Raw genomic sequence first — 19,216 nt, forward strand, 5'->3', positions numbered from 1 at the left:
ATTTTTTGAAAATTGCCAAATTCGTTCCAAATGGTGGAGGGTATTCAAGGTTCGGCCTGGCCAAACTTAGAGCTTTTTTTTTACTTGTTATTATTAATATGAATTCTTAGCCCTCTATATCGTAGTCTGCTCTTCAAACACAATGTTGATGCGAATAACAACAACTACAAAAACCACCCGAACATGAAAAAACAAATGCATTTCAATTTAAAAACGTCCACTTATGACGCTAATCATTATTAAAATATTTAACAAAATCTACGACACCTCATCTTTATGGCTTGTTGTTCAGAGATCACTCTGATGTATGGGACCGCTTGCAAGTACACAATTGTCTGTCCCGTCCACGTACATACATGTATGGTGGGCCCCTTTTCGGACAACCTGCACCGTCATGGCGAAACTATGCATTATTTCACCCTGAGTTCATTTCATTTTGAAAAAAAAAAAAAAATGACCAAAAAATAACTAAAATAAATAATTAAAATAATTTGTAGAACTGAGTAGCGGCTGGCGCACAGCCCGGCACACACTTTCACAGACCGACAGACAGATAATGATAATTATGATATTTATATTTGGCATATTCGTTACATACTTTCATGCCGGCTAGAAAAATAGCCTCAAAAAAATGACAGCTGTCTAGAAATGTCAATTAGGATGTCTGAATATGGTGTAATGTCCGAACACATTCTAATTTGTCTTTCTTTTTTCCTGTTGGGCGCTGTTGCAACAAAATCAAAACTGGGTGTGTGTGTGTGTGCAACATGTTTTAATATTTAGTTGTGGTTGTTTGTTTTATTTTATTTCATTCCTTAAATACATCATAAGTTCATTTCATTCATTTCGAATCACAACAATTTGTAATCACTTAGTTGCCTAGCTACTTAAAAACAATAACAAAAACAAAAAGAAAAAAAAAACAAAAGCAATACTATTTAATAAACAGCACTAAATATGCCTTGTGGACTAGCTTCCCAGCGACTTCTTTCTTCTCCTGCTTCGTTGTGGATGAATTTCTTCTCAAAGCCTTTCTTCGGTTATCAATTTCTTGAGGGTGCATTCTCCGGCTCCCAATTTTTCCAAAAGCTCTAACAACTCGGCTCTATAACGATCTTTACATTTCAATTGTTCTTCGGTAAATACCTCCGTTGTGGCCCGTGACATCCTCCAGATCACATTAAGTTTAGCCTCGACCAGAACATAATTGGATGGTGGGCAAAAGCGGGGACACATATCATTGATGAAGGTTATCATATCACTAATGCTACAGGCATTGATCCGATTGTTGATGGTATTCAAGGCAAAGTCCTGATATCGAGCCATTTTCGAATGGGGAAATACTGATTCACAGGTAAGGCAACGCCAATCCGGTTGCAGGGTCTTGGTTTGTACCGGTATCATAATACCCTTACAGCCTTGCTGGCGGCAGAAGAGAGCCGAGAGATATGTACCATTTTCCTGGAAGAAGAAGAAATAGAGATGAGGAGAAGTTATGAAGGGGAAAAGTCGTAATATATATGTAAATATTTGTATATAATTAAATTACCCTGAGCAACATAAAAAATCAGTAAAGAAAGATAAAAAATCGGGCGGGGCCGAATATATGATACCTTACACCACTATGCATACTTTGTATAGCTACCCGCAAGAAATAAACGTTTAAATTGAGATTTTTTGTAAATTCGCGTAGACGAAATGGCTGAAGCTAACATTTTTAAATTTTGAGTGAGGATCCCACTTGGTCCGAAGGGGTCAGATAATGCTGAATTTTTGAAAATTCGTGCTATAACGTTACGAAAAGTATTAAAAGGTACTAAATTACCTTATTCCTAAGTATCCTTACTCCTCTGTACTTGAGGAAGCAGTAGAGCTACACCTCTTAAGTTTGAAATGAGGGTCACTGATAGAGTGTATGATAGATGTAACAAAGGGTTTTTGGAAATTCGCACTATACCTCTACGAAAAGAACTAAAATTAACTATATTTGGTACCATTTCGTTTCATGTGAACGGTTAGAGCTAAAAACTTTACATTTGGAATGGGAATCTAGGTTGAGGCGTATAGTAGATGTAAGGAGGTACTAAATTTAGTACGATTTGAATTTGGATAAACAGATATATATTACAATTTCTAAATTTTTGGTGAAAATTCGTACTAGAACAGTCCGAAAAGTATTAAAATTTACTAAATATGGTACCCTTTGTATTTGAGGAAGCAGTAAACCTAGGACCTTTAAATTTGTAACTAGAGTCACAGAATAGATGTACTAAAGGGTTTTTCGAAATTCGCACTATAAGTGTACGAAAATTACTAAAATATACTACATTTGGTACCATTTCGTTTCATGCGAACGGTTAGAGCTAAAAATTGGAATGGGAATCAAGGTTGAGGAGTAGAGTCGATGTAGGGAGGTAGTTTTGGAACTATGTACTCATGTATACGAAAAGTACTAAAAGGTACTAAATATAGTACAATATGAATTTGGAGGAAAGGGGTGGAGCTGAGATCCTGAAATTTAAAGGTCACTGAGAGAGTGTATAATAGGGTTTTTTGGAAATTCGCACTCTAAGTGTACGAAAAGTACTAAAATGTACTACATTTGGAGAGATTAAAACATTAAATTTACAGTGCGAATCAAGGTTGAGGAGTAGAGTCGATGTAAGGAGGCAGTTTTGTAAGTTTGTACTCATGTATACGAAAAGTGCTAAACGGTACAAAATTTAGTACTGTTTGAATTTGGAGGAACGAATATAGCTGGAATTCTGAAATTTGAAATCAACATAACTGGTGGAGTATAGGATTAGAAAATAGAGGACGTTTTCAAAATTTGTACTTATGTACACGAAAAGTACTAAATTTGGTAAAATTTCGATTTGGTTGAAGCGATTGAGCTAGAATTCTGAAATTTAGAAATAAAATTGCTATTGCATTATAGGACTAGGGAAAGTAGGTAGATTTCGGAATTCTTACTAATTGGTACTAAATTTAGTACAATTTAAATGTTGAGAGAATCGATCGAGTTGGAATTCAGAAATTTGGAAAAAGATTACTGTCGGAGTGTAGGTTGGGGATATGAAGGTGGTTTTAGAAAATGTGTACTAAATGGTACTAAATTTCGTACAATTTGTATTTAGGCGAACCGTTAGGGGTGGAATCATAAAATTCGAAAAATTCGAAATAAAATGATTTAGGAAATTTTAAAAATTTGTATTTGAGTGTACGAAAGGGTACTAAATTTAGTACAATATGTATCCTGAAATTTTGAATTAAGATTAGTGTTGGAGTGCAGGATTGCGGTATGTAGAAAGTTTTGGAAAATCGTACACATACGAATACTAAATGGTACTAAATTTTGTAAAATTTGTACCAAGAGGAGTGGAATCCTGAAATTTGGAATTGTGATTACTGTGGGAGTGTAGAACCGGAATATAGAGGTAGCTTAGGGAATTTGTACTTATGGGTACTAAATGCTACTAAATTTGGTACAATTTGTATTCCGGCTAACCAAATAAGAATGAAATGCTGAACTTTGAATTGGGATTACTGTGGAAGTGTAAGATTGGGCTTGTAGGAAGTTTTAGACATTCGTACTTATGTGTACTAAATGATACTTAATATGCTACAATTTATATTTTGTGTGATCAAGTAGAATTTGAGTCCTGAAATTAAGAAATGCACTCATAGAGCTAAAAGTGTGAAATTTAAAAACAAGTAGAAAAGACCCTCCACCATTTGGAACGAATTTGGAAATTTTCAAAAAAAAAATAAAATCAGTTAAAAATTCTGTTAAAATCTTAACCATTACTATATTCAAATACGAATCTCATAGGAAGGTCCCGTTATGTCGAGGATATACGAAGACCTGCACCTGCATGGACAATTTTTTGTCGCAGGCTGTAGTACCTGTTAGGAACTTCAAATACGAAATTTCAAAAAATGTCGGTGAATATTGCACCTAAAATCGTCAAAATACAGAATATATGGAGGTACTGATATATGTAGCCTATGCGAAGACCTGAAGCTGTATAGATAATTTTCTGTCATAGACTTTAGTTCCCATTACGAACTCTAGATACTAAATTTGAAACAACACCGATGAATAATGCCCCTAAAATTGTCAAAATACCGAATGCAGGGAGGTACCGTTATATGGGGTATATACGATATCGTATTTGGTCCTTTCATCCTCAAAAAGCAACTGCAAAATCAAGAAAAGTGTCTGTTTTTGGTTCATGTCATTTCCAAAAAGAAAATTGCGATCATCTCCCCCCAACAATAAGCCTCTATTCTGACCTTTAGCTCACCTCCATGCAAAATTTTATGAGGATCGGTCACAATTTTATGAGGATCGGTCACAAATTGATACGGACAGTTCTTAATAGACTTCAACTGCCGAAATTTAGGCCATTTCATATAAATTAAAATTTGATACACAAATTTTAGCTTGTGTCGCTTTTTTCTCATCAATATTTTGATTTTCCCAGCGTCTTAACATGCGTATACATTTGGTCCAATTTCAATGATTTTCTTATTAAATCATGTTGTTATGTTTCAAATATGACGTTTCGGCTGCCAAACAAGTATGTATGTATTCGTGCTTCCACAAATACGTTCTATATATACACATTTGTTTATATCAACGTACCTACTATTGTCATTTGCAGACGTCATAAATTTAATATTTTTTTTTCATCCAAAAAAAAAAATATATAAATATACTCAAAATATAGTCAATTTCTATGTCTGAATAACAAAAAAATTTCGGAGACCACATATTTAATTATAAATCACTTTAAATATTTTGAATTCTTTTTAGAATAACAAAAGAACCGAACCAACAAAAGTTTGAAAGAAATATCCACTTCGTATGCCAATGGTGATCAATTATTCAGTTTGAAACACGACAAACAGAACATTCGGGTCAATTATTGTTGTTGTTCATGGTCGAGGTGAATAAGCAATTTTGAAAACCTTGAATTATTTCATTCAAACAAAAACACAAACGTCGGTATGCTTCAATTAAAAAGCAAACATCGCTCATTCAAAATAATATCAAATTTCAATTCTTATGAAAGCATACAAAGGTCATTTTTTCTATGAATTAAATTTTTAGAAAAAATGCTGGAATTTATTCAAAAACTTAGAGAATATATATAATTTGATATTCCTGAGGCCAAGTAAACATCGCCTAAAATATTTTGAAAATAGCCCAACTTTTGATGTTGTTATGAAATGTAATTAGATATTTGATGACCATACAAAGCAGTAGGTTTCCGCCCTGCTCTAACTTACGCAATACATGGTGAGAAGAAAAACACTGCACCCAACTTCAGACTGTCATGTCATGTCTAAACTACTCGTCCGACAGCTGTTAAATTATTTCAGTGACAGGTCATTATATTGTTTACAAGCGTACAAAAGCATTTTGGTGAGAATTTTCCAAAAAATACAAGTTATTCGTAATGGAATTCCTGCGTGATAGTGTGATTTCTTTATATTTGGCTGGGAAACCACAAGTGGCCATAAATGTGAATAAATCTTTTGTGTCTCGTACCTCTCCACTCGTTACAGTGATACTGGTAGCGTAGTAGAAACATCAGCAGAAATGGTAAAGAAGCAACTTGATTGAAACCCGCGTCGCAATGGCCGAAAATGGCTTGTGAGCTGAACATATCGCAACATTCCATTCGGCAAATATTGAAAAATGAGCTCGGGGTAAAGCCATTGAAATTCCAAAAAGTGCAATAACTTACACCGCTACAAAAAACAAGTAAAAAAACATTAAGTTCGGCCGGGCCAAACTTTTAATACCCTCCACCTTAGGGTAAAAGAAACATTAGAACCCATTATAACCCACATATACCAATGCTTAGAAATATTCATGGGAACATGTGTCAAAAATCATCGAAATACCGAATATCGGGAAATGCGGCTATATGGGGCTATACCAAATCTTGGACGTATGCATGCAATGTCTCGCAAAAGGAGCTAGAAACCATTATGACCTATAACTACCAATTTCCAGAAAAATGCGTGAAAAAATGTGTCAAAAATCATCAAAATACCAAAAATCATCAAAAAAATATCGGGACGTACCGTTATATGGGGACTATACCAAACGTAGACCTATACATACAATGTTTCGCCACACGAACAAGGACCCATTATGACCCACAAATACCAATTTTTAGACAAATCAGTGAATGCCAAAAACCATCAAAATACCGAATATCGGGAGGTACCGATATATGGGGGCTATAGCAAATCGTGGACCCATACATACAATGTTTCGCCACACGAATTATTATCCGGATACCAATCCGTTGGACAATTGTGTCTGGAGTATTTTGGAAAGCAAGGTTGGCACTAAAAAATACCAAAGTGTCGATCACCTCAATCAAGCGCTTCGCCAGGAATGGGCCAAAATACCGCAGAGCAGCATTTGGGCAGCGTGTGACGGTTTCATCGGCCTTTTGAAGGCCATAATTCGTGCCAAAGGTGACCAATTCGAACAAATCTAAACTTATTTTAAAATTTGATGCTTTTTCCGACATTTTTTGCTTTCATTTAATAAAATTAAGAAAAAAATGTAAAAATTATGGCGTTTGACTTTGTTGTAGTTTTTTATGTCACCCTGTATTCTTGATCGGCGTAAAATTCTAAGACGATTTAGCCCTGTGCGTCCGTCCGTCTGTGAAAATCATTCTAGCTTCCGAACGAAATGAAATAGGTTGATAAAATTTTACTCAAATGTATATTATGTCTGCAGGACTTTTGGTGTTGAAAATGGGCCATGTTGCTTCACGTTTTGGTATAGCCCCCATACAACGGTACCTCCATATTTTCGGTATTTTGATGAATTTTGCGACATTATTGACCGGAATCGTTTCAAATTAGCTATTTGAAGTTTGCAATGAATACTACAGCCTATGACAGAAAATTGTCTGTACAAGTCCACGGCTTCGTATAGCCCCCATATAACGGTACCTCCCAAAATTCGGTATTTTGACGAGTTTAGGTACTATACCCACCGAAATTGTTTGAGATATCGTATTTGACGTTAGTAATGGATGCTATAGCCTGTGACAGAAAATTGTCTATGCTGGTCCAGGTCTTCGCACAACTCCGATATAATGGTTCCTCCCTATATACGATATTTTGATGATTTTAGCTTCAATATTCATCGTTTATTTCAAGTTTAGAATTTGAATATTGTAATGGCTAATAGCAAACAATGCCTATGTAGGTACACGTCGTATAGACCCCAATATAACGGTAATATTCGGTATTTTTAAAATTTAACAGAATTATTTAAGGATTTTTTTTAATTTCCAAATTCGTTCCAAATGGTGTTGGGTATTCAAAGATTGGCCGGCCGAACTTACTGCTTTTAAATTTGTTTATAATCCAAAATACAAAATTTGGTCAGGTTGATACAATTTTTTAAACAAAACTTCATACATCGTTCTTTCATTTTGAAGTTTACCGAGGTGGACATAAATAAAATCATTACACAATGGACCCACATCTAATTTTCCTTTTCAAAACTATTTGTCTGCATATGTAAACCCTAGACACTGACAGTGACCTCGATATCAACTTTCAGATCTATCTCTTCGCCCAATACTAATTTTAGTAACATTAAGTATGCATACCTAAAACAATCTACATCTCTCCATCCAAGACACCAATAGTGATACAAAATGAGTACTTTTCGAACAATTATTGTAAGCATTTGTAAAACCACCACCACATCTCAATACCAGATAGTAATATATCAACATCAACATTTAGGGATTCCAATTTGATGTATTCACCCAATACCCAATTTAGTATCACTTAGTACTTTTCGAACAATTATGGTACACATTTCCAAAACTACCTCCATACCTCAATTATACAGTCGCACATAAATCTTATTTACAACAGTACATAAGTAGAAATTTCCATAAGAACCTTCATCGTACAATCCAATAGAAATCTTATTTTCCAATTCCAGGATTCCAGACCTGTAGGTTCCCCTAAATCCGAATTGTACCAAATTTAGTATCACCTAATACACATAAGTGCGAATTTCCAAAACTTCCTACATACATCAATCCTATGATATAATAGTAATCTTATTTCCGAATTTCAGCATTCCAGCTCTATTGGTTCACCCAAATCGAATTTTTTTAGTACTTTTTGTATTTCTCAAAACCCTTTGGTACATCCATCATACACTCCTTATTACTAGCTGTACTGGTTCGTCAAACACAAAGGGTACAGAATTTAGTACGGTTTGGTACTTTTAATTGACACCTTCGGACCAAAAGTGACCCTCGCCCAAGTTTTAAGATCCCAGCTTCAGCCGTTTGGTCTGACGCGATTTTCACCAGATTTGACATTCATGCTACTAGCACACAAATGTCTAACCTCATTTGGACCGATAGTACACATTCGGTGCACAATAAATTAGAAATCCGACGAAGGTATAGGAAACATAACCGAATCTTTAGATAATGCAAATTGGTGATTTTAATATGCAATTTCGGGATAAGGGGCCCATCCATTCACTTAACGGCAAACTTAGTACTATTTAGTACTTTTAGAACAATAATGGTACGAATTCCCAACTCCACCTCCGTCTCTTAAAAACATATACCAACAGTGGCAGAATCCCATCCCTATCCTAAGACTTAATTCCAAATCTTTTACAATACTTTTCGTACAATTATACGCATGTCAAAAACCTCTCCTCTCCTGACACCTGGATACCAAATTCCAGAATTCTATCCCAAGACAAACATTTTGTATAATTTTAACTCTTATAAAATGTGAAATAATTGTCCGATTGTCTACAATTTGCACAGATCACAATATTTAACCCAAGGTCTGGTAAGAAGATGAGATATATTGGTCCACTCCGTCTGGTGTCAAAATTTTGAAAATCCTTGAAGTTCATATAACGCGAAACTAACAACCGATTCCATTCAGGCTTGGCACATCTCAATACTTCCATCAACATAAGATCTGTTATAAAGATGTTAGAGATCGCACCATTTGTTATGGTACCTCACCCACAAAGGGTCAAAATTTTATAAGACCAAAACGATCATAAAATCCGAAATAAACATCCTGTTCTCCTCAAATTTCACACATCCCATTTTTTCTACTAACACAAGATCTGCTGTGATATGGAATGTATCGTTCCACTACTTCTGGTAGCCCCCCCCCCCCCCACAAATAGACAACATTTTGAATATCCTTATAACTCACAAAACGCGAAATTAACATCCGATTCCATTCAGGCTTCGTACGTCTCAATATTATCATTAACACAAGATCTTTTATAAAGATGGTACGTGTCGGACCATTTCCTCTGGTACCTCCCCCACATAGTGTTCAAGATTTGTATACCCTACACCACATAGTGGTAAGGGTATTTTGGCTTTGTACATTTGTTTATAACAGGGAGAAGAAAACGAGATAGACCCGTAGTTTCTTTTAGTGATCAGCATAGCATCACATTTTGAGTAGATTTATGCATGCCCGTCCGTCCGTCTGTCCATGTATTTTTGTAAACAAAATGCAGGTCGAATTCATTGTTCGATTGGGATGAATTTTTCTAAATAACATTTTTTTGGGTTAAGGACGAACCCTATTGAAATTGTTGAAAATCGGTTCAAATTTAGATATAGCTCCCATGCATATCTTCATCCGATTTTAGGTTTCTTGTGCACCAAATGGCTAATATCAGTCTAAATGGTTTGAAATTTACTACATCTGGCCGAATTCAGCCTACAAGCATGAGCTTCAAATTTGGTGAAAATCGGTTCAAATATAGCTATAGCTCCCCTATATATCTTCGTCCGATTTGGTGTTTAAGTCCCTCACATTCGTAATATACACCCAAAAAAAAAAGATATTTAGTACCAGATATTAGATTCAGCCCAGCAATACATGATTCAAATTTTATCAAGATCGGTTCAGATTTGGGTATAGCTCCTCTATATATCTTCATCCGATTTTAGGTTTCTTGTGCACCAAATAGCTAATTTCAGCCCAAAGTGAATGAAATGTTGAATATAAATGTTCGATTTTCCTGTAATTTTGCCAATACCAATATTTTTACCTGTATTAGAAGAAGTATAAAAATGTCGACTATATGTGGTACGTCGCGCATACGTTTAACATTTTCTAAAAAATTATCGATTACCTCATATAAATTGAAGGGGGCTGTCGATATGGTCCAAACCTGACACGTCGCAAAGTTTATATTATATTTATTTAGGTCCGATACAAAATAGACAATATTGACCCATTCCTTCGAAACCTACTCAATAGAATGTCAACAATGTGAATAATCATAAAATAAGTCAAAATATATATTTCAATAATCGAACATTGGCTGAGGATATACATACATACATATTCGGGTATAGTATATTCGGGTAGGAAAAATTGTCAAACAAATTTGGCAAAATTAAAAAAAATATATATTTTCTTAAAAGTAACAGAATATTAGTCAAAAAACAAGTAAGCAAAGGCTATAGTCGTGCGGAGCCGACCATGTGATACCCTACAACACTGCAATATGTTAGAAGCCCCCTTATGTCCAAATCCATTTTGGAAGATTTCGCTTTTGAAATTATGTGACGGAACACTGCCCAGATATTACCCTTAGCATTTTGACCAGGGACATTTGCCTAATATTTTCGCACTCCGCCGTGCTCTCTCCTCAGGCGTGTCTATTGGCTTCAATTGTGTGATCAGGTTTTATTTCAGTTTTTGGTTCATTTGAGCCCACAAATATTTTGCGATCATCTCCAAAAGCAAGAGGACCCTCTGAATCTTCAAATTTATTTTCATTTATATGATTTGCCTGTCTACGATATTTGGATATACGTCAACGAAATCAGCATAAAAAAGACAGAAGTATTTCGGATATCGCCAGTAAGTAATGCTGGTATTTTGTACACAAAGGTAGTGGTCCATTCTACCCGCTATCCTAAACTTTAACTTTTTGCGGCTGCAAAATCAGCAACATTTTTTGTTGGTCCATTTCAACCTCTAAATATATTGCGGACATCTTTGAAAACAATAGACCTAGCCCTTCTGAGCCTAACCCTACCCTTGTGAAAAATTTCGTGAGGATCGGACGATAATTGCAATCTGTATAGAATAACCCCAACCTGCGTTGTAAGGTGAAAAAATATTACAAAATGTACTCTTCAAAAATGTACTCGTCAAAATGAAAAAATCGCATGCGATAAAAATAATTTAATGTCACAAAATACTACAAAATCTATATTTAATTATTGGCATATTTTTATGCGATTTTTTTAGATTTTATACTTTCACACCAAGAGGGCATTCTGAATTGACAAAATTTGTCAAAATCGGTCCAGCTATTCTTGAAATATAAGCATTCTAACTAACATCCCATTCCTTTGTATATACACATTGTATATATTTCGCTATATATAAACGATATATTTACTATCGGTAACTACGTAACGGTCAGAATTGACCTTGTTCGTCTATTTGTGATTTCGCCGGGATTAAAAATATTCGCGGTTTAGTGGAAAATTTGACTTTTATTTAACACAAATGTTGTGGCCTTTTTCGCCCACTAAATACTACCCGATGACCATCCAAATTGGAAGGCTTCTGCCCATCCCTAAGCTCTAACCCCATGCCAACTTCCGCGTCGAGTGGTCTGTAATTGCAACCTGTAGAGCAACTGCAAAATCATTAAATTTTTCAGTTTTTGGTCCATTTCAACCCCTAAACATTTGGCGATCATCTCCAAAAGAAATAGGGTTCTATTCTGGTCCAAGCCCCACCTACATTCTTAATTTCGTTAAGATCGGGCAATAATTGCGACCTGTAGAGTGATTACAAATTAACATGGACAGACGGACAGAAGGACGGACGGATATACATAGCTAGATCGACTCAGCTCGGCGAGCTAGGATGATCCATATATGACTTTCCTATGTGGGAAATCAATATTTCCTGGTGTTACATAATTTTTGGCCCAATCAAACTTATAATACCACCAACACATAGTGTTGTAGGGTATAAAAACCCATTCTGAATCACAGAATTTCATTCCTGATTAATTTTTAATTTCTGGAAAAATAGAAAAAATCTATGTCATTTCAAAAAGTTAAATTAAGTTCAAATTCCCCTTAAAACTCCCAAAAAAAGAAGTGTTGTAAGATATCACATGGGTTTGATATTCGATTTTGAGCATCTCATTGATGCCCTGCCTGAAGATTCTGAGGGATAGCTTTTGTCTACGGTCAGCAATTTACTTAATTTGCTCCAAACAAGAATACCGTATTATTTTTCCTTAAGAAACTCTCTTTATTTTTAATAGTGCGAAGGTTATGTGTTTTTTTTTTTTTCTACTTTTCAGTTTTATTTTAAATTAATTTCTTCATTTTCGAATGTTAATCTTTTTTTGTCTAGCGCACAAAACACGACTGACCTTTAATCCCCAAAGACATACATTTTTGTAGGCATGTCAATCATGACTTAATGCTTGTCACCTTTGGAAGGTCATTGTACGCATTTGCTTCCTTGACTATTTCTCTTGGGGCCTCTCTCTCTCTCTTATTTTTATTCATTTTTTTTTTTTTTTTTGGTAGTTTAATTAAAATATTCTTTGTCAATGTCCACTAGCAACGAACAACTAATTAACATCCCTGCAGGGAAATAAATTGGTTTAAAACTAATTTAAAATTAGTTTAAAAAAAACTACAACTAGTTTGTTTTTTGATTTATTTCCTTTACGCCAACTAACTATTTTAACATGGGGATGAGCTAGGCAGTGGACAATTGTCCATTCCTGCATTACTTTGAAACTAAATATAAACTAGTTACTTTTAAACTAACTATAAACCAATTACTTTTAAGCCAATTTTTAGTCAGTTGAAAAATATGTTAAAAAAGTTCAAAAAGATTTTTTTTTATTTATTTTTTTTATTTATTTATTTTTTTGTTTTGCTAATCAAATTCTTTATTTTCTATTTGGCTGCACTGTTTTTCTAAGCATATGTACTTGTGTATTAAGGTTAGCAGCACTAGCTTGTATTATTGTACGTTGCATTTATATCGAAGTATTTTTGGAAATGTATTATGCGAATTATTGCAAAGTAGTTTGATATAACCAATCATCTTTGCTTTTTAGGGCTGCTTTTTTCTCTAGAGAACTTATATGTGTTTTGTTTTTGCATTTTATTTTCGTTTAGGTGTTTGAAGTGGTTGATATCCAGATGACTTTTCAACCAATTTGAAGTTAGTTGTAGAATAATGCATTTGTAACTAACGATTTTCTCAACTGGTTGAAAAATGCCCCGCTGGTAAGTTAGTTAGTAAATGCATTATTCTACAACTAACTTTAAATTAGTTGAAAAGTCATCTGAATATCAACCAGTAGTGGTTACTTTGCTTTTTGATCTCCAGATGACTTTTCAACTAATTTGTAGTTAGTTGTAGAATAATGCATTTATAACTAACGATTTTCTCAACTAGTTGAAAAAAGTCTTGCAGGGATATCACAAAAGTTTTCAAGTAAAACTGCATTAAAATAACAACAGAAACTACAACAACAACAACTTTTGTATTTACATCAGAAAATGTTTCGTGCAATTTATTGTTGTTTCTATTCAAAAATGAAATAGCTTTTTGTTGTTGTTCTTGTAGTTGTAGTCACTTAAACTATGAATGAATGAATAAAAGATGCAAAAGCATTTTATGTCAGGCAAAGGCACTTTAAACACTTGCGTCCATTTAATGGATGGCGGTTAAGCAAGCGAGAGAGAGCAGGAACAACAGCAACAACAAGAAACATGCAAGTGTTGCTAATATGAGTGTTTTTTTTTTTTTTTTGTATAAACTGCAACACAATGGAGGATGGAGCAGCAGTAAAGAATATAATTTAAATAAATTTCTCCACAAGTACCAAAGTTTGTGTTGCAAGAACTTTTAGTCACACAATGGGACACACAGGCTACTTTAGGTTAGGGGATATTGCAGGTAATTATACCCTACACCACGATGTGAGAAGGACGTAAAAAGTCGCATGTGACTTAAACGTTTTTAAAGGATTATGTGTCGATATATGTGCTGAGTGTTTCAATAAGAAAATTTGTATATCGCTCTGCTTCCTCATTAGCGTCCACATTCCGTAACTTTAAACTGTTAGATATATTTCTAAGTAAATTTAGCGATGACCATCTGTCTGTTGAATCACTGTATCTTTCGAACACATTGAGATAAATGTCTAAAATTTTGCACACATGTGTATTTTGCCAGTAGGCAGGTTAAATCCGTAAATGTCACGTCAAAATGGGTCATGTCAATCCACTTTTTCGAATAGCAACTAAATACCAATATTTGGTATTTCGGTCATTCTAGATACATTATTGACCGTATTTAATGATCATATTCGGGCCCACATGTAACCTCCATACAACGGTACCACTCAATATTTGGTATTTTGATAATATTAGCGACATTATTAACCGGAATTGTTTCAAAATTTGTACAGGATGAGAAGAAAAAACTGCAACAAACTTCAAACTGCTGTCATTTCTAAGCCACTTGTCCGAGAGTTTTTAAAATTATTCCAGTGATAGCTCATTATGTTCTTTATAAACGTACAAAAGCATTTTGGTGAGAATTTTCCAGTTCCAAAGTTAATCGTGATGGAATTCAAGCGTGATAGTGTGATTTCTTTATATTTGGCTGGAAAACCACAAGTGGCTATCGTTAGAGCACTCCAGTATTTAAATGTGAATAAATCTTTTGTGTCTCATACCATCGCTCAAAGCGTAGCCCTACGTCAAGGAAGTGGGCGGAAGAAAACAGCAACATCAGCAGAAATGGTTCGAAATATAAAGAAGCCACTTGATGGAAACCCGCGTCGCAGTGGCCAAAAACTGCTTGTGAGCTAAACATATCGCAATATTCCACTCGGCAAATATTGCAAAATTAGCTCGGGGTACAGCCATTGAAAGTCCAAAAAGTGAAAGAACTTACATCGCAGCAGGAAGAAAATAGACTCAAAAGAGCTAAAGAGTTGCTTCGCTTGGCCAAAAGTGGTGAACTGCCGAATTTGGTTTTCTCCGTCGACGATGAGAAAACATTCGTTGTCCAGCAGTTTGTAAACAAACAAAAGGATGGTTATTACTTGCCAAAAAGGTCAGCTGAGAATGTGCACCTTCGGTTGGCCACCAGAACTAAAGCGCCGGCCATGATGATGGTGTGGGCCGCCATAACAGTTGAAGGTCGCTCTCCGCTCGTATTAATTGACCGTGGCATGAGAATAAATGCCGAATATTATCGCGAAAATTTTCTGGAGGGTGTATTAAAGCTCTGGGCACGCAAACATTTTGGCCACAGACCTTGGACATTCTAACAGGACTCAGCCCGCGCAACCCAAGAATGGTTACAAAACGAGGTTCCTCGCTTCATTTCCATCGCACAATGGCCACCAAAATCTCCGGATACTAATCCGTTGGACTATTGTGTCTGTAGTGTTTTGGAAAGCAAGGTTGGCACTAAAATATACCAAAGTGTCTATCACCTCAAGCAAGCGCTTCGCCGGGAATGGGGCAAAATACCGCAGAGCAACATTCGGGCAGCGTGTGACGGTTTCTTTGGCCGTTTGAAGGCCATAATGCGTGTCAAAGGTGAACAATTCGAACAAATCTAAACTTATTCTAAAATTTCATGCTATTTCCGATATTTATTGCTTTCATTCAATAAAATTTAAAAAAAAAATTGTAAAACTTATCGCGTTTGACTTCGTTACAGTTTTTTTATCTCAGTCCTAAATTTAGTATTGGGCGAAGAGATAGAGGTGGAATATTCGAATTTTATGCCGAGCTCTTTGTTGGTATCTGAAATTAAGATATGGATGTTGTTTCGGAAATGTGTACTAATTGTACCAAATGTGCTACATTGGAAATTGGGTGGAGGAATAAGGCGGAAACCCATAAATTTTTCTATAGATGACACTGTAGTCGTCTGTGGGTAAGATATAGAAGTGGTTATGGAAATATGTAGTATATTCGTATGAAAAGTACTAAATGGTACTAAATTTCATATTGGCTGAAGTTATAGGGCTGGAAACCCAAATTTGATGTTAGGGTTTCTGTTGGTATCTGCAAACGAGTTATGGAGGAGTTTTTGGAAATGTGTACTACAATTGTACGAAAAATATTAAATGGTACTAAAATGTGTACTACAATTGTACGAAAAATATTATATGGTACTAAATTTGGTATTGGATGAAGGTATCTATATTTGTACGAAAAATACTAAATGGTACTATATTTGGTATTGGCACAATAATTGATATTAAGATTGCAGGTTGTATCTGTGTTTAAGATTTGCCGGTAGTCGGAAAATTGGTCCTATATAAGTACTAAAAAGTACTAAATTTTGTATTGGCTGATGGGGTATGGCTGGAAACCTTAAATTTTATATTGAGGTGTCTGTTAGTAGCTGGAATTGAGATATGGAGGTGATCTTGGAAATGTGCTCTATAGTTTTTCGAAAAAGTTCTAAATTGGGTATTGGGTGATGGAATGGAATTGAGACCCATAAATTTGATAAAGATGCCACTGTTGGTGTAAGGGTTAAGATATGGAGGTGCTTTTGGAAATGTGAACTATATTTCTACGAGAAGCACTAAATTTGGTATTGGGTGAAGGGAAAGGGCTGGAATCCTCAAATTTGATATTTGTTGGTAACTTGTGGTGTTAATTGTTCGAAAAGTACTAAATGGTACTAAATTTGGTATTGGGTGAAGGGATAGAGCTGGAACCTCGAACATTTGTCTAAGGTGGAGAGATGTAGATTATTTTGCACATGCACACTGAATGTTTGTAAATTTGGTATTGGGTGAAGGTATAGAGATAAAATTCTGAAATTTGATATTGAGCTCACTGTCGATTTTCAGGGTATACATATGGAGACGTTGAAATAATTTTGGACACAAAAATGGGATGTGGGTCCATTGTACAATGATTTTTACCTCCCCAAAAAAAAATTCAAAATTAAAGAATTTGAAGGTTAAATATTTTCCTATCATTCTTTCCTAAATAGGACAAAACATGAATTATATATGAAATCTTGAAAGTCTGAAAATTTAGTACGATGTATGACGTTTAATTCAACAAAAAAATTGTCAAAACGAACCATTTTTACATTTTGCGTACTAAAATGGCCCAACACGAACCGTTGGAACGAAACCAATATTTTTAGTCTTTTCATATTTTGAACTACGTCGATACACTGAATTTTCCAAACAAAAAAGTTCGTGGAAGTCTCCACAGGTGGTCTAAATTTTCTTTCTTAAAAAATATGCATATCTATTATTTTTTTTGACTTGAAAAGTGTTTCCTCTCAAATTTCAAAATATTTATAGAAAAAAGTTCAACCAACGCAACACTGTCACTCAATATATAGACAACGACCTATTTATTTAGTGACCATTTTGACAGGTTATTGTTGAGTTTTTAAGTGTTTTAGTTTCTTTTGGTGATTGCAATTGTTTTAAATATTTCATTTGGGCATTGGAAATGTACTAAATAGGAACTTAAACTACAGTGAGATGTGTGTATTTATATTTATTTGTATGGTAAATAGTTAAATACCGACCCAAAAAATAACAGATAAATTTTAGCTCTGCGGAAAAGTAATAGTACATTGACAGTAGTCTACTGCGAAAAATGTTGAAAAAATAACGGAATAACGGAATCTCTGCAATGATTTTTCCTCCTATAAAATAGTCAATCATTCATCATTTATATCCAATTTTCTGAGAAATCCATAAATTCCATATTCACCACAGGCTTCTGGTTGAGAGAAATATTTTCATATAGCAAGCTGTATTGTATTGAAAATTGTGAACCTTTGTGGGTGAGGTACCAGAAGAGGTTCGCAGATATATATTATCTTCACAACAGATGAAATTTGAAGATAGTTGGATGCTTATTTCGCTCTCTTTTGGCGGTTTTGATTTTCAAAATCTAAAACCCTATGTGGGAGAGGTACCAGAAAAAATAGTCCGATCTCTTCCATCTTTATAACTGATCTTATTTTGAAATATTGAGACGTACCAAGTGTAAATGGAATTGGATGCTAATTACGCTTTTTTGAGCTTCATGGATATTCAAAATGTTGACCCTTGTGGCGGAGGTACCAGAAGGAGTAAATCGATATATCCGATCTTCTCAGCAGATCATGTTTTAATAGAAATAATGGGATGTGTGAAATATGAAGAGAACCGGATGCTTATTTCGGATTTTTTTATCATTTTGGTTATTCAAAACTCTGAGGTGGTACCAAAAGGAATGGATTGATCTCTACCATATTTATAACAGATGATGTGTCAAGTCAGAATGGATTTGCATGTAAATTTTTGTGTCTTATAGCTTTTTTAGCTTCATGCGTATTCAAAACTTTGAACCTTTCCGGGAGAGGTACCAAAAGGAATGATCCGATCTTTACCGTTTTTATAACAGATCCTGTTTTGATAGAGATATTGAGACGTACCGAGTCTTGAATGAATTCGGAAGTTAATTTCGCTTCATGGATATTGAAAATGTTTACCTCTTGTGGGGGAGGTATCAGAAGGAGTAGACCGATATATCCCATCTTCACAACAGATCTTTTGTTATGAGCTTCATGGATATTCAAAATTTTGACCCATCTTCGCACTAGACCTTGGGTTCATAACATTTTTGGGATGTGTGAAATTTGAAGACAATATAACTCTTACATAACATTTTATAAGAGTTGTAATTATTCAAAATGTTTACCCATTGTGGAGGAGGTACTTGATGGAGTGGACCGATGTTATCCATTTTCGCAACTGACCTAGCACCGACGCAAATATTACTATATGCAAAGTTGGGGTAAAATTGCATTATCGTTCCTCTTTTTGAAAATTTCGACCTTTTGCGGGGAAGATACCAGAAGGAGTGGACCGATATAGTCCATCTTAACACCAGACCTTGGGTTAATAATAATATGGGGTTGCGTGATATTTGAAGACAATCGGACTCTTAAATCACATTTAATAAGAGTTAGAATTATTCAAAATTTTGACCTTTTGTGGGGGAGGTACCAGAAGGAGTGGACCGATATAGTCCATTTTCGCACTTGACCTAGCACTGATGCTAATATTAGGATTTGCAAAGTTGGAGCA

The 19,216-nt window shown here is 34.9% G+C and overlaps 1 protein-coding gene across 4 annotated transcripts in view; it reads right to left on the minus strand.

Moving 5' to 3' along the window:
• Window positions 1–749: 749 nt before the first annotated feature.
• Window positions 750–19,216, minus strand: part of LOC101893262 (SET domain-containing protein SmydA-8) — a 48,966-nt gene continuing 30,499 nt past the window's right edge. For all 4 annotated transcript variants that reach the window (XM_011295375.3, XM_011295374.3, XM_059121809.1 and 1 more), the window contains exon 2: window positions 750–1,461. In XM_011295375.3, coding sequence (XP_011293677.1) covers window positions 1,024–1,461 — 438 coding nt within the window. In that variant the 3' untranslated portion in view covers window positions 750–1,023. The remainder of the gene's footprint in view (window positions 1,462–19,216) is intronic.

This window comes from Musca domestica, unplaced genomic scaffold, assembly GCF_030504385.1.
Source record: "Musca domestica strain aabys unplaced genomic scaffold, Musca_domestica.polishedcontigs.V.1.1 2, whole genome shotgun sequence".
Classification (NCBI taxonomy): domain Eukaryota; kingdom Metazoa; phylum Arthropoda; class Insecta; order Diptera; family Muscidae; genus Musca; species Musca domestica.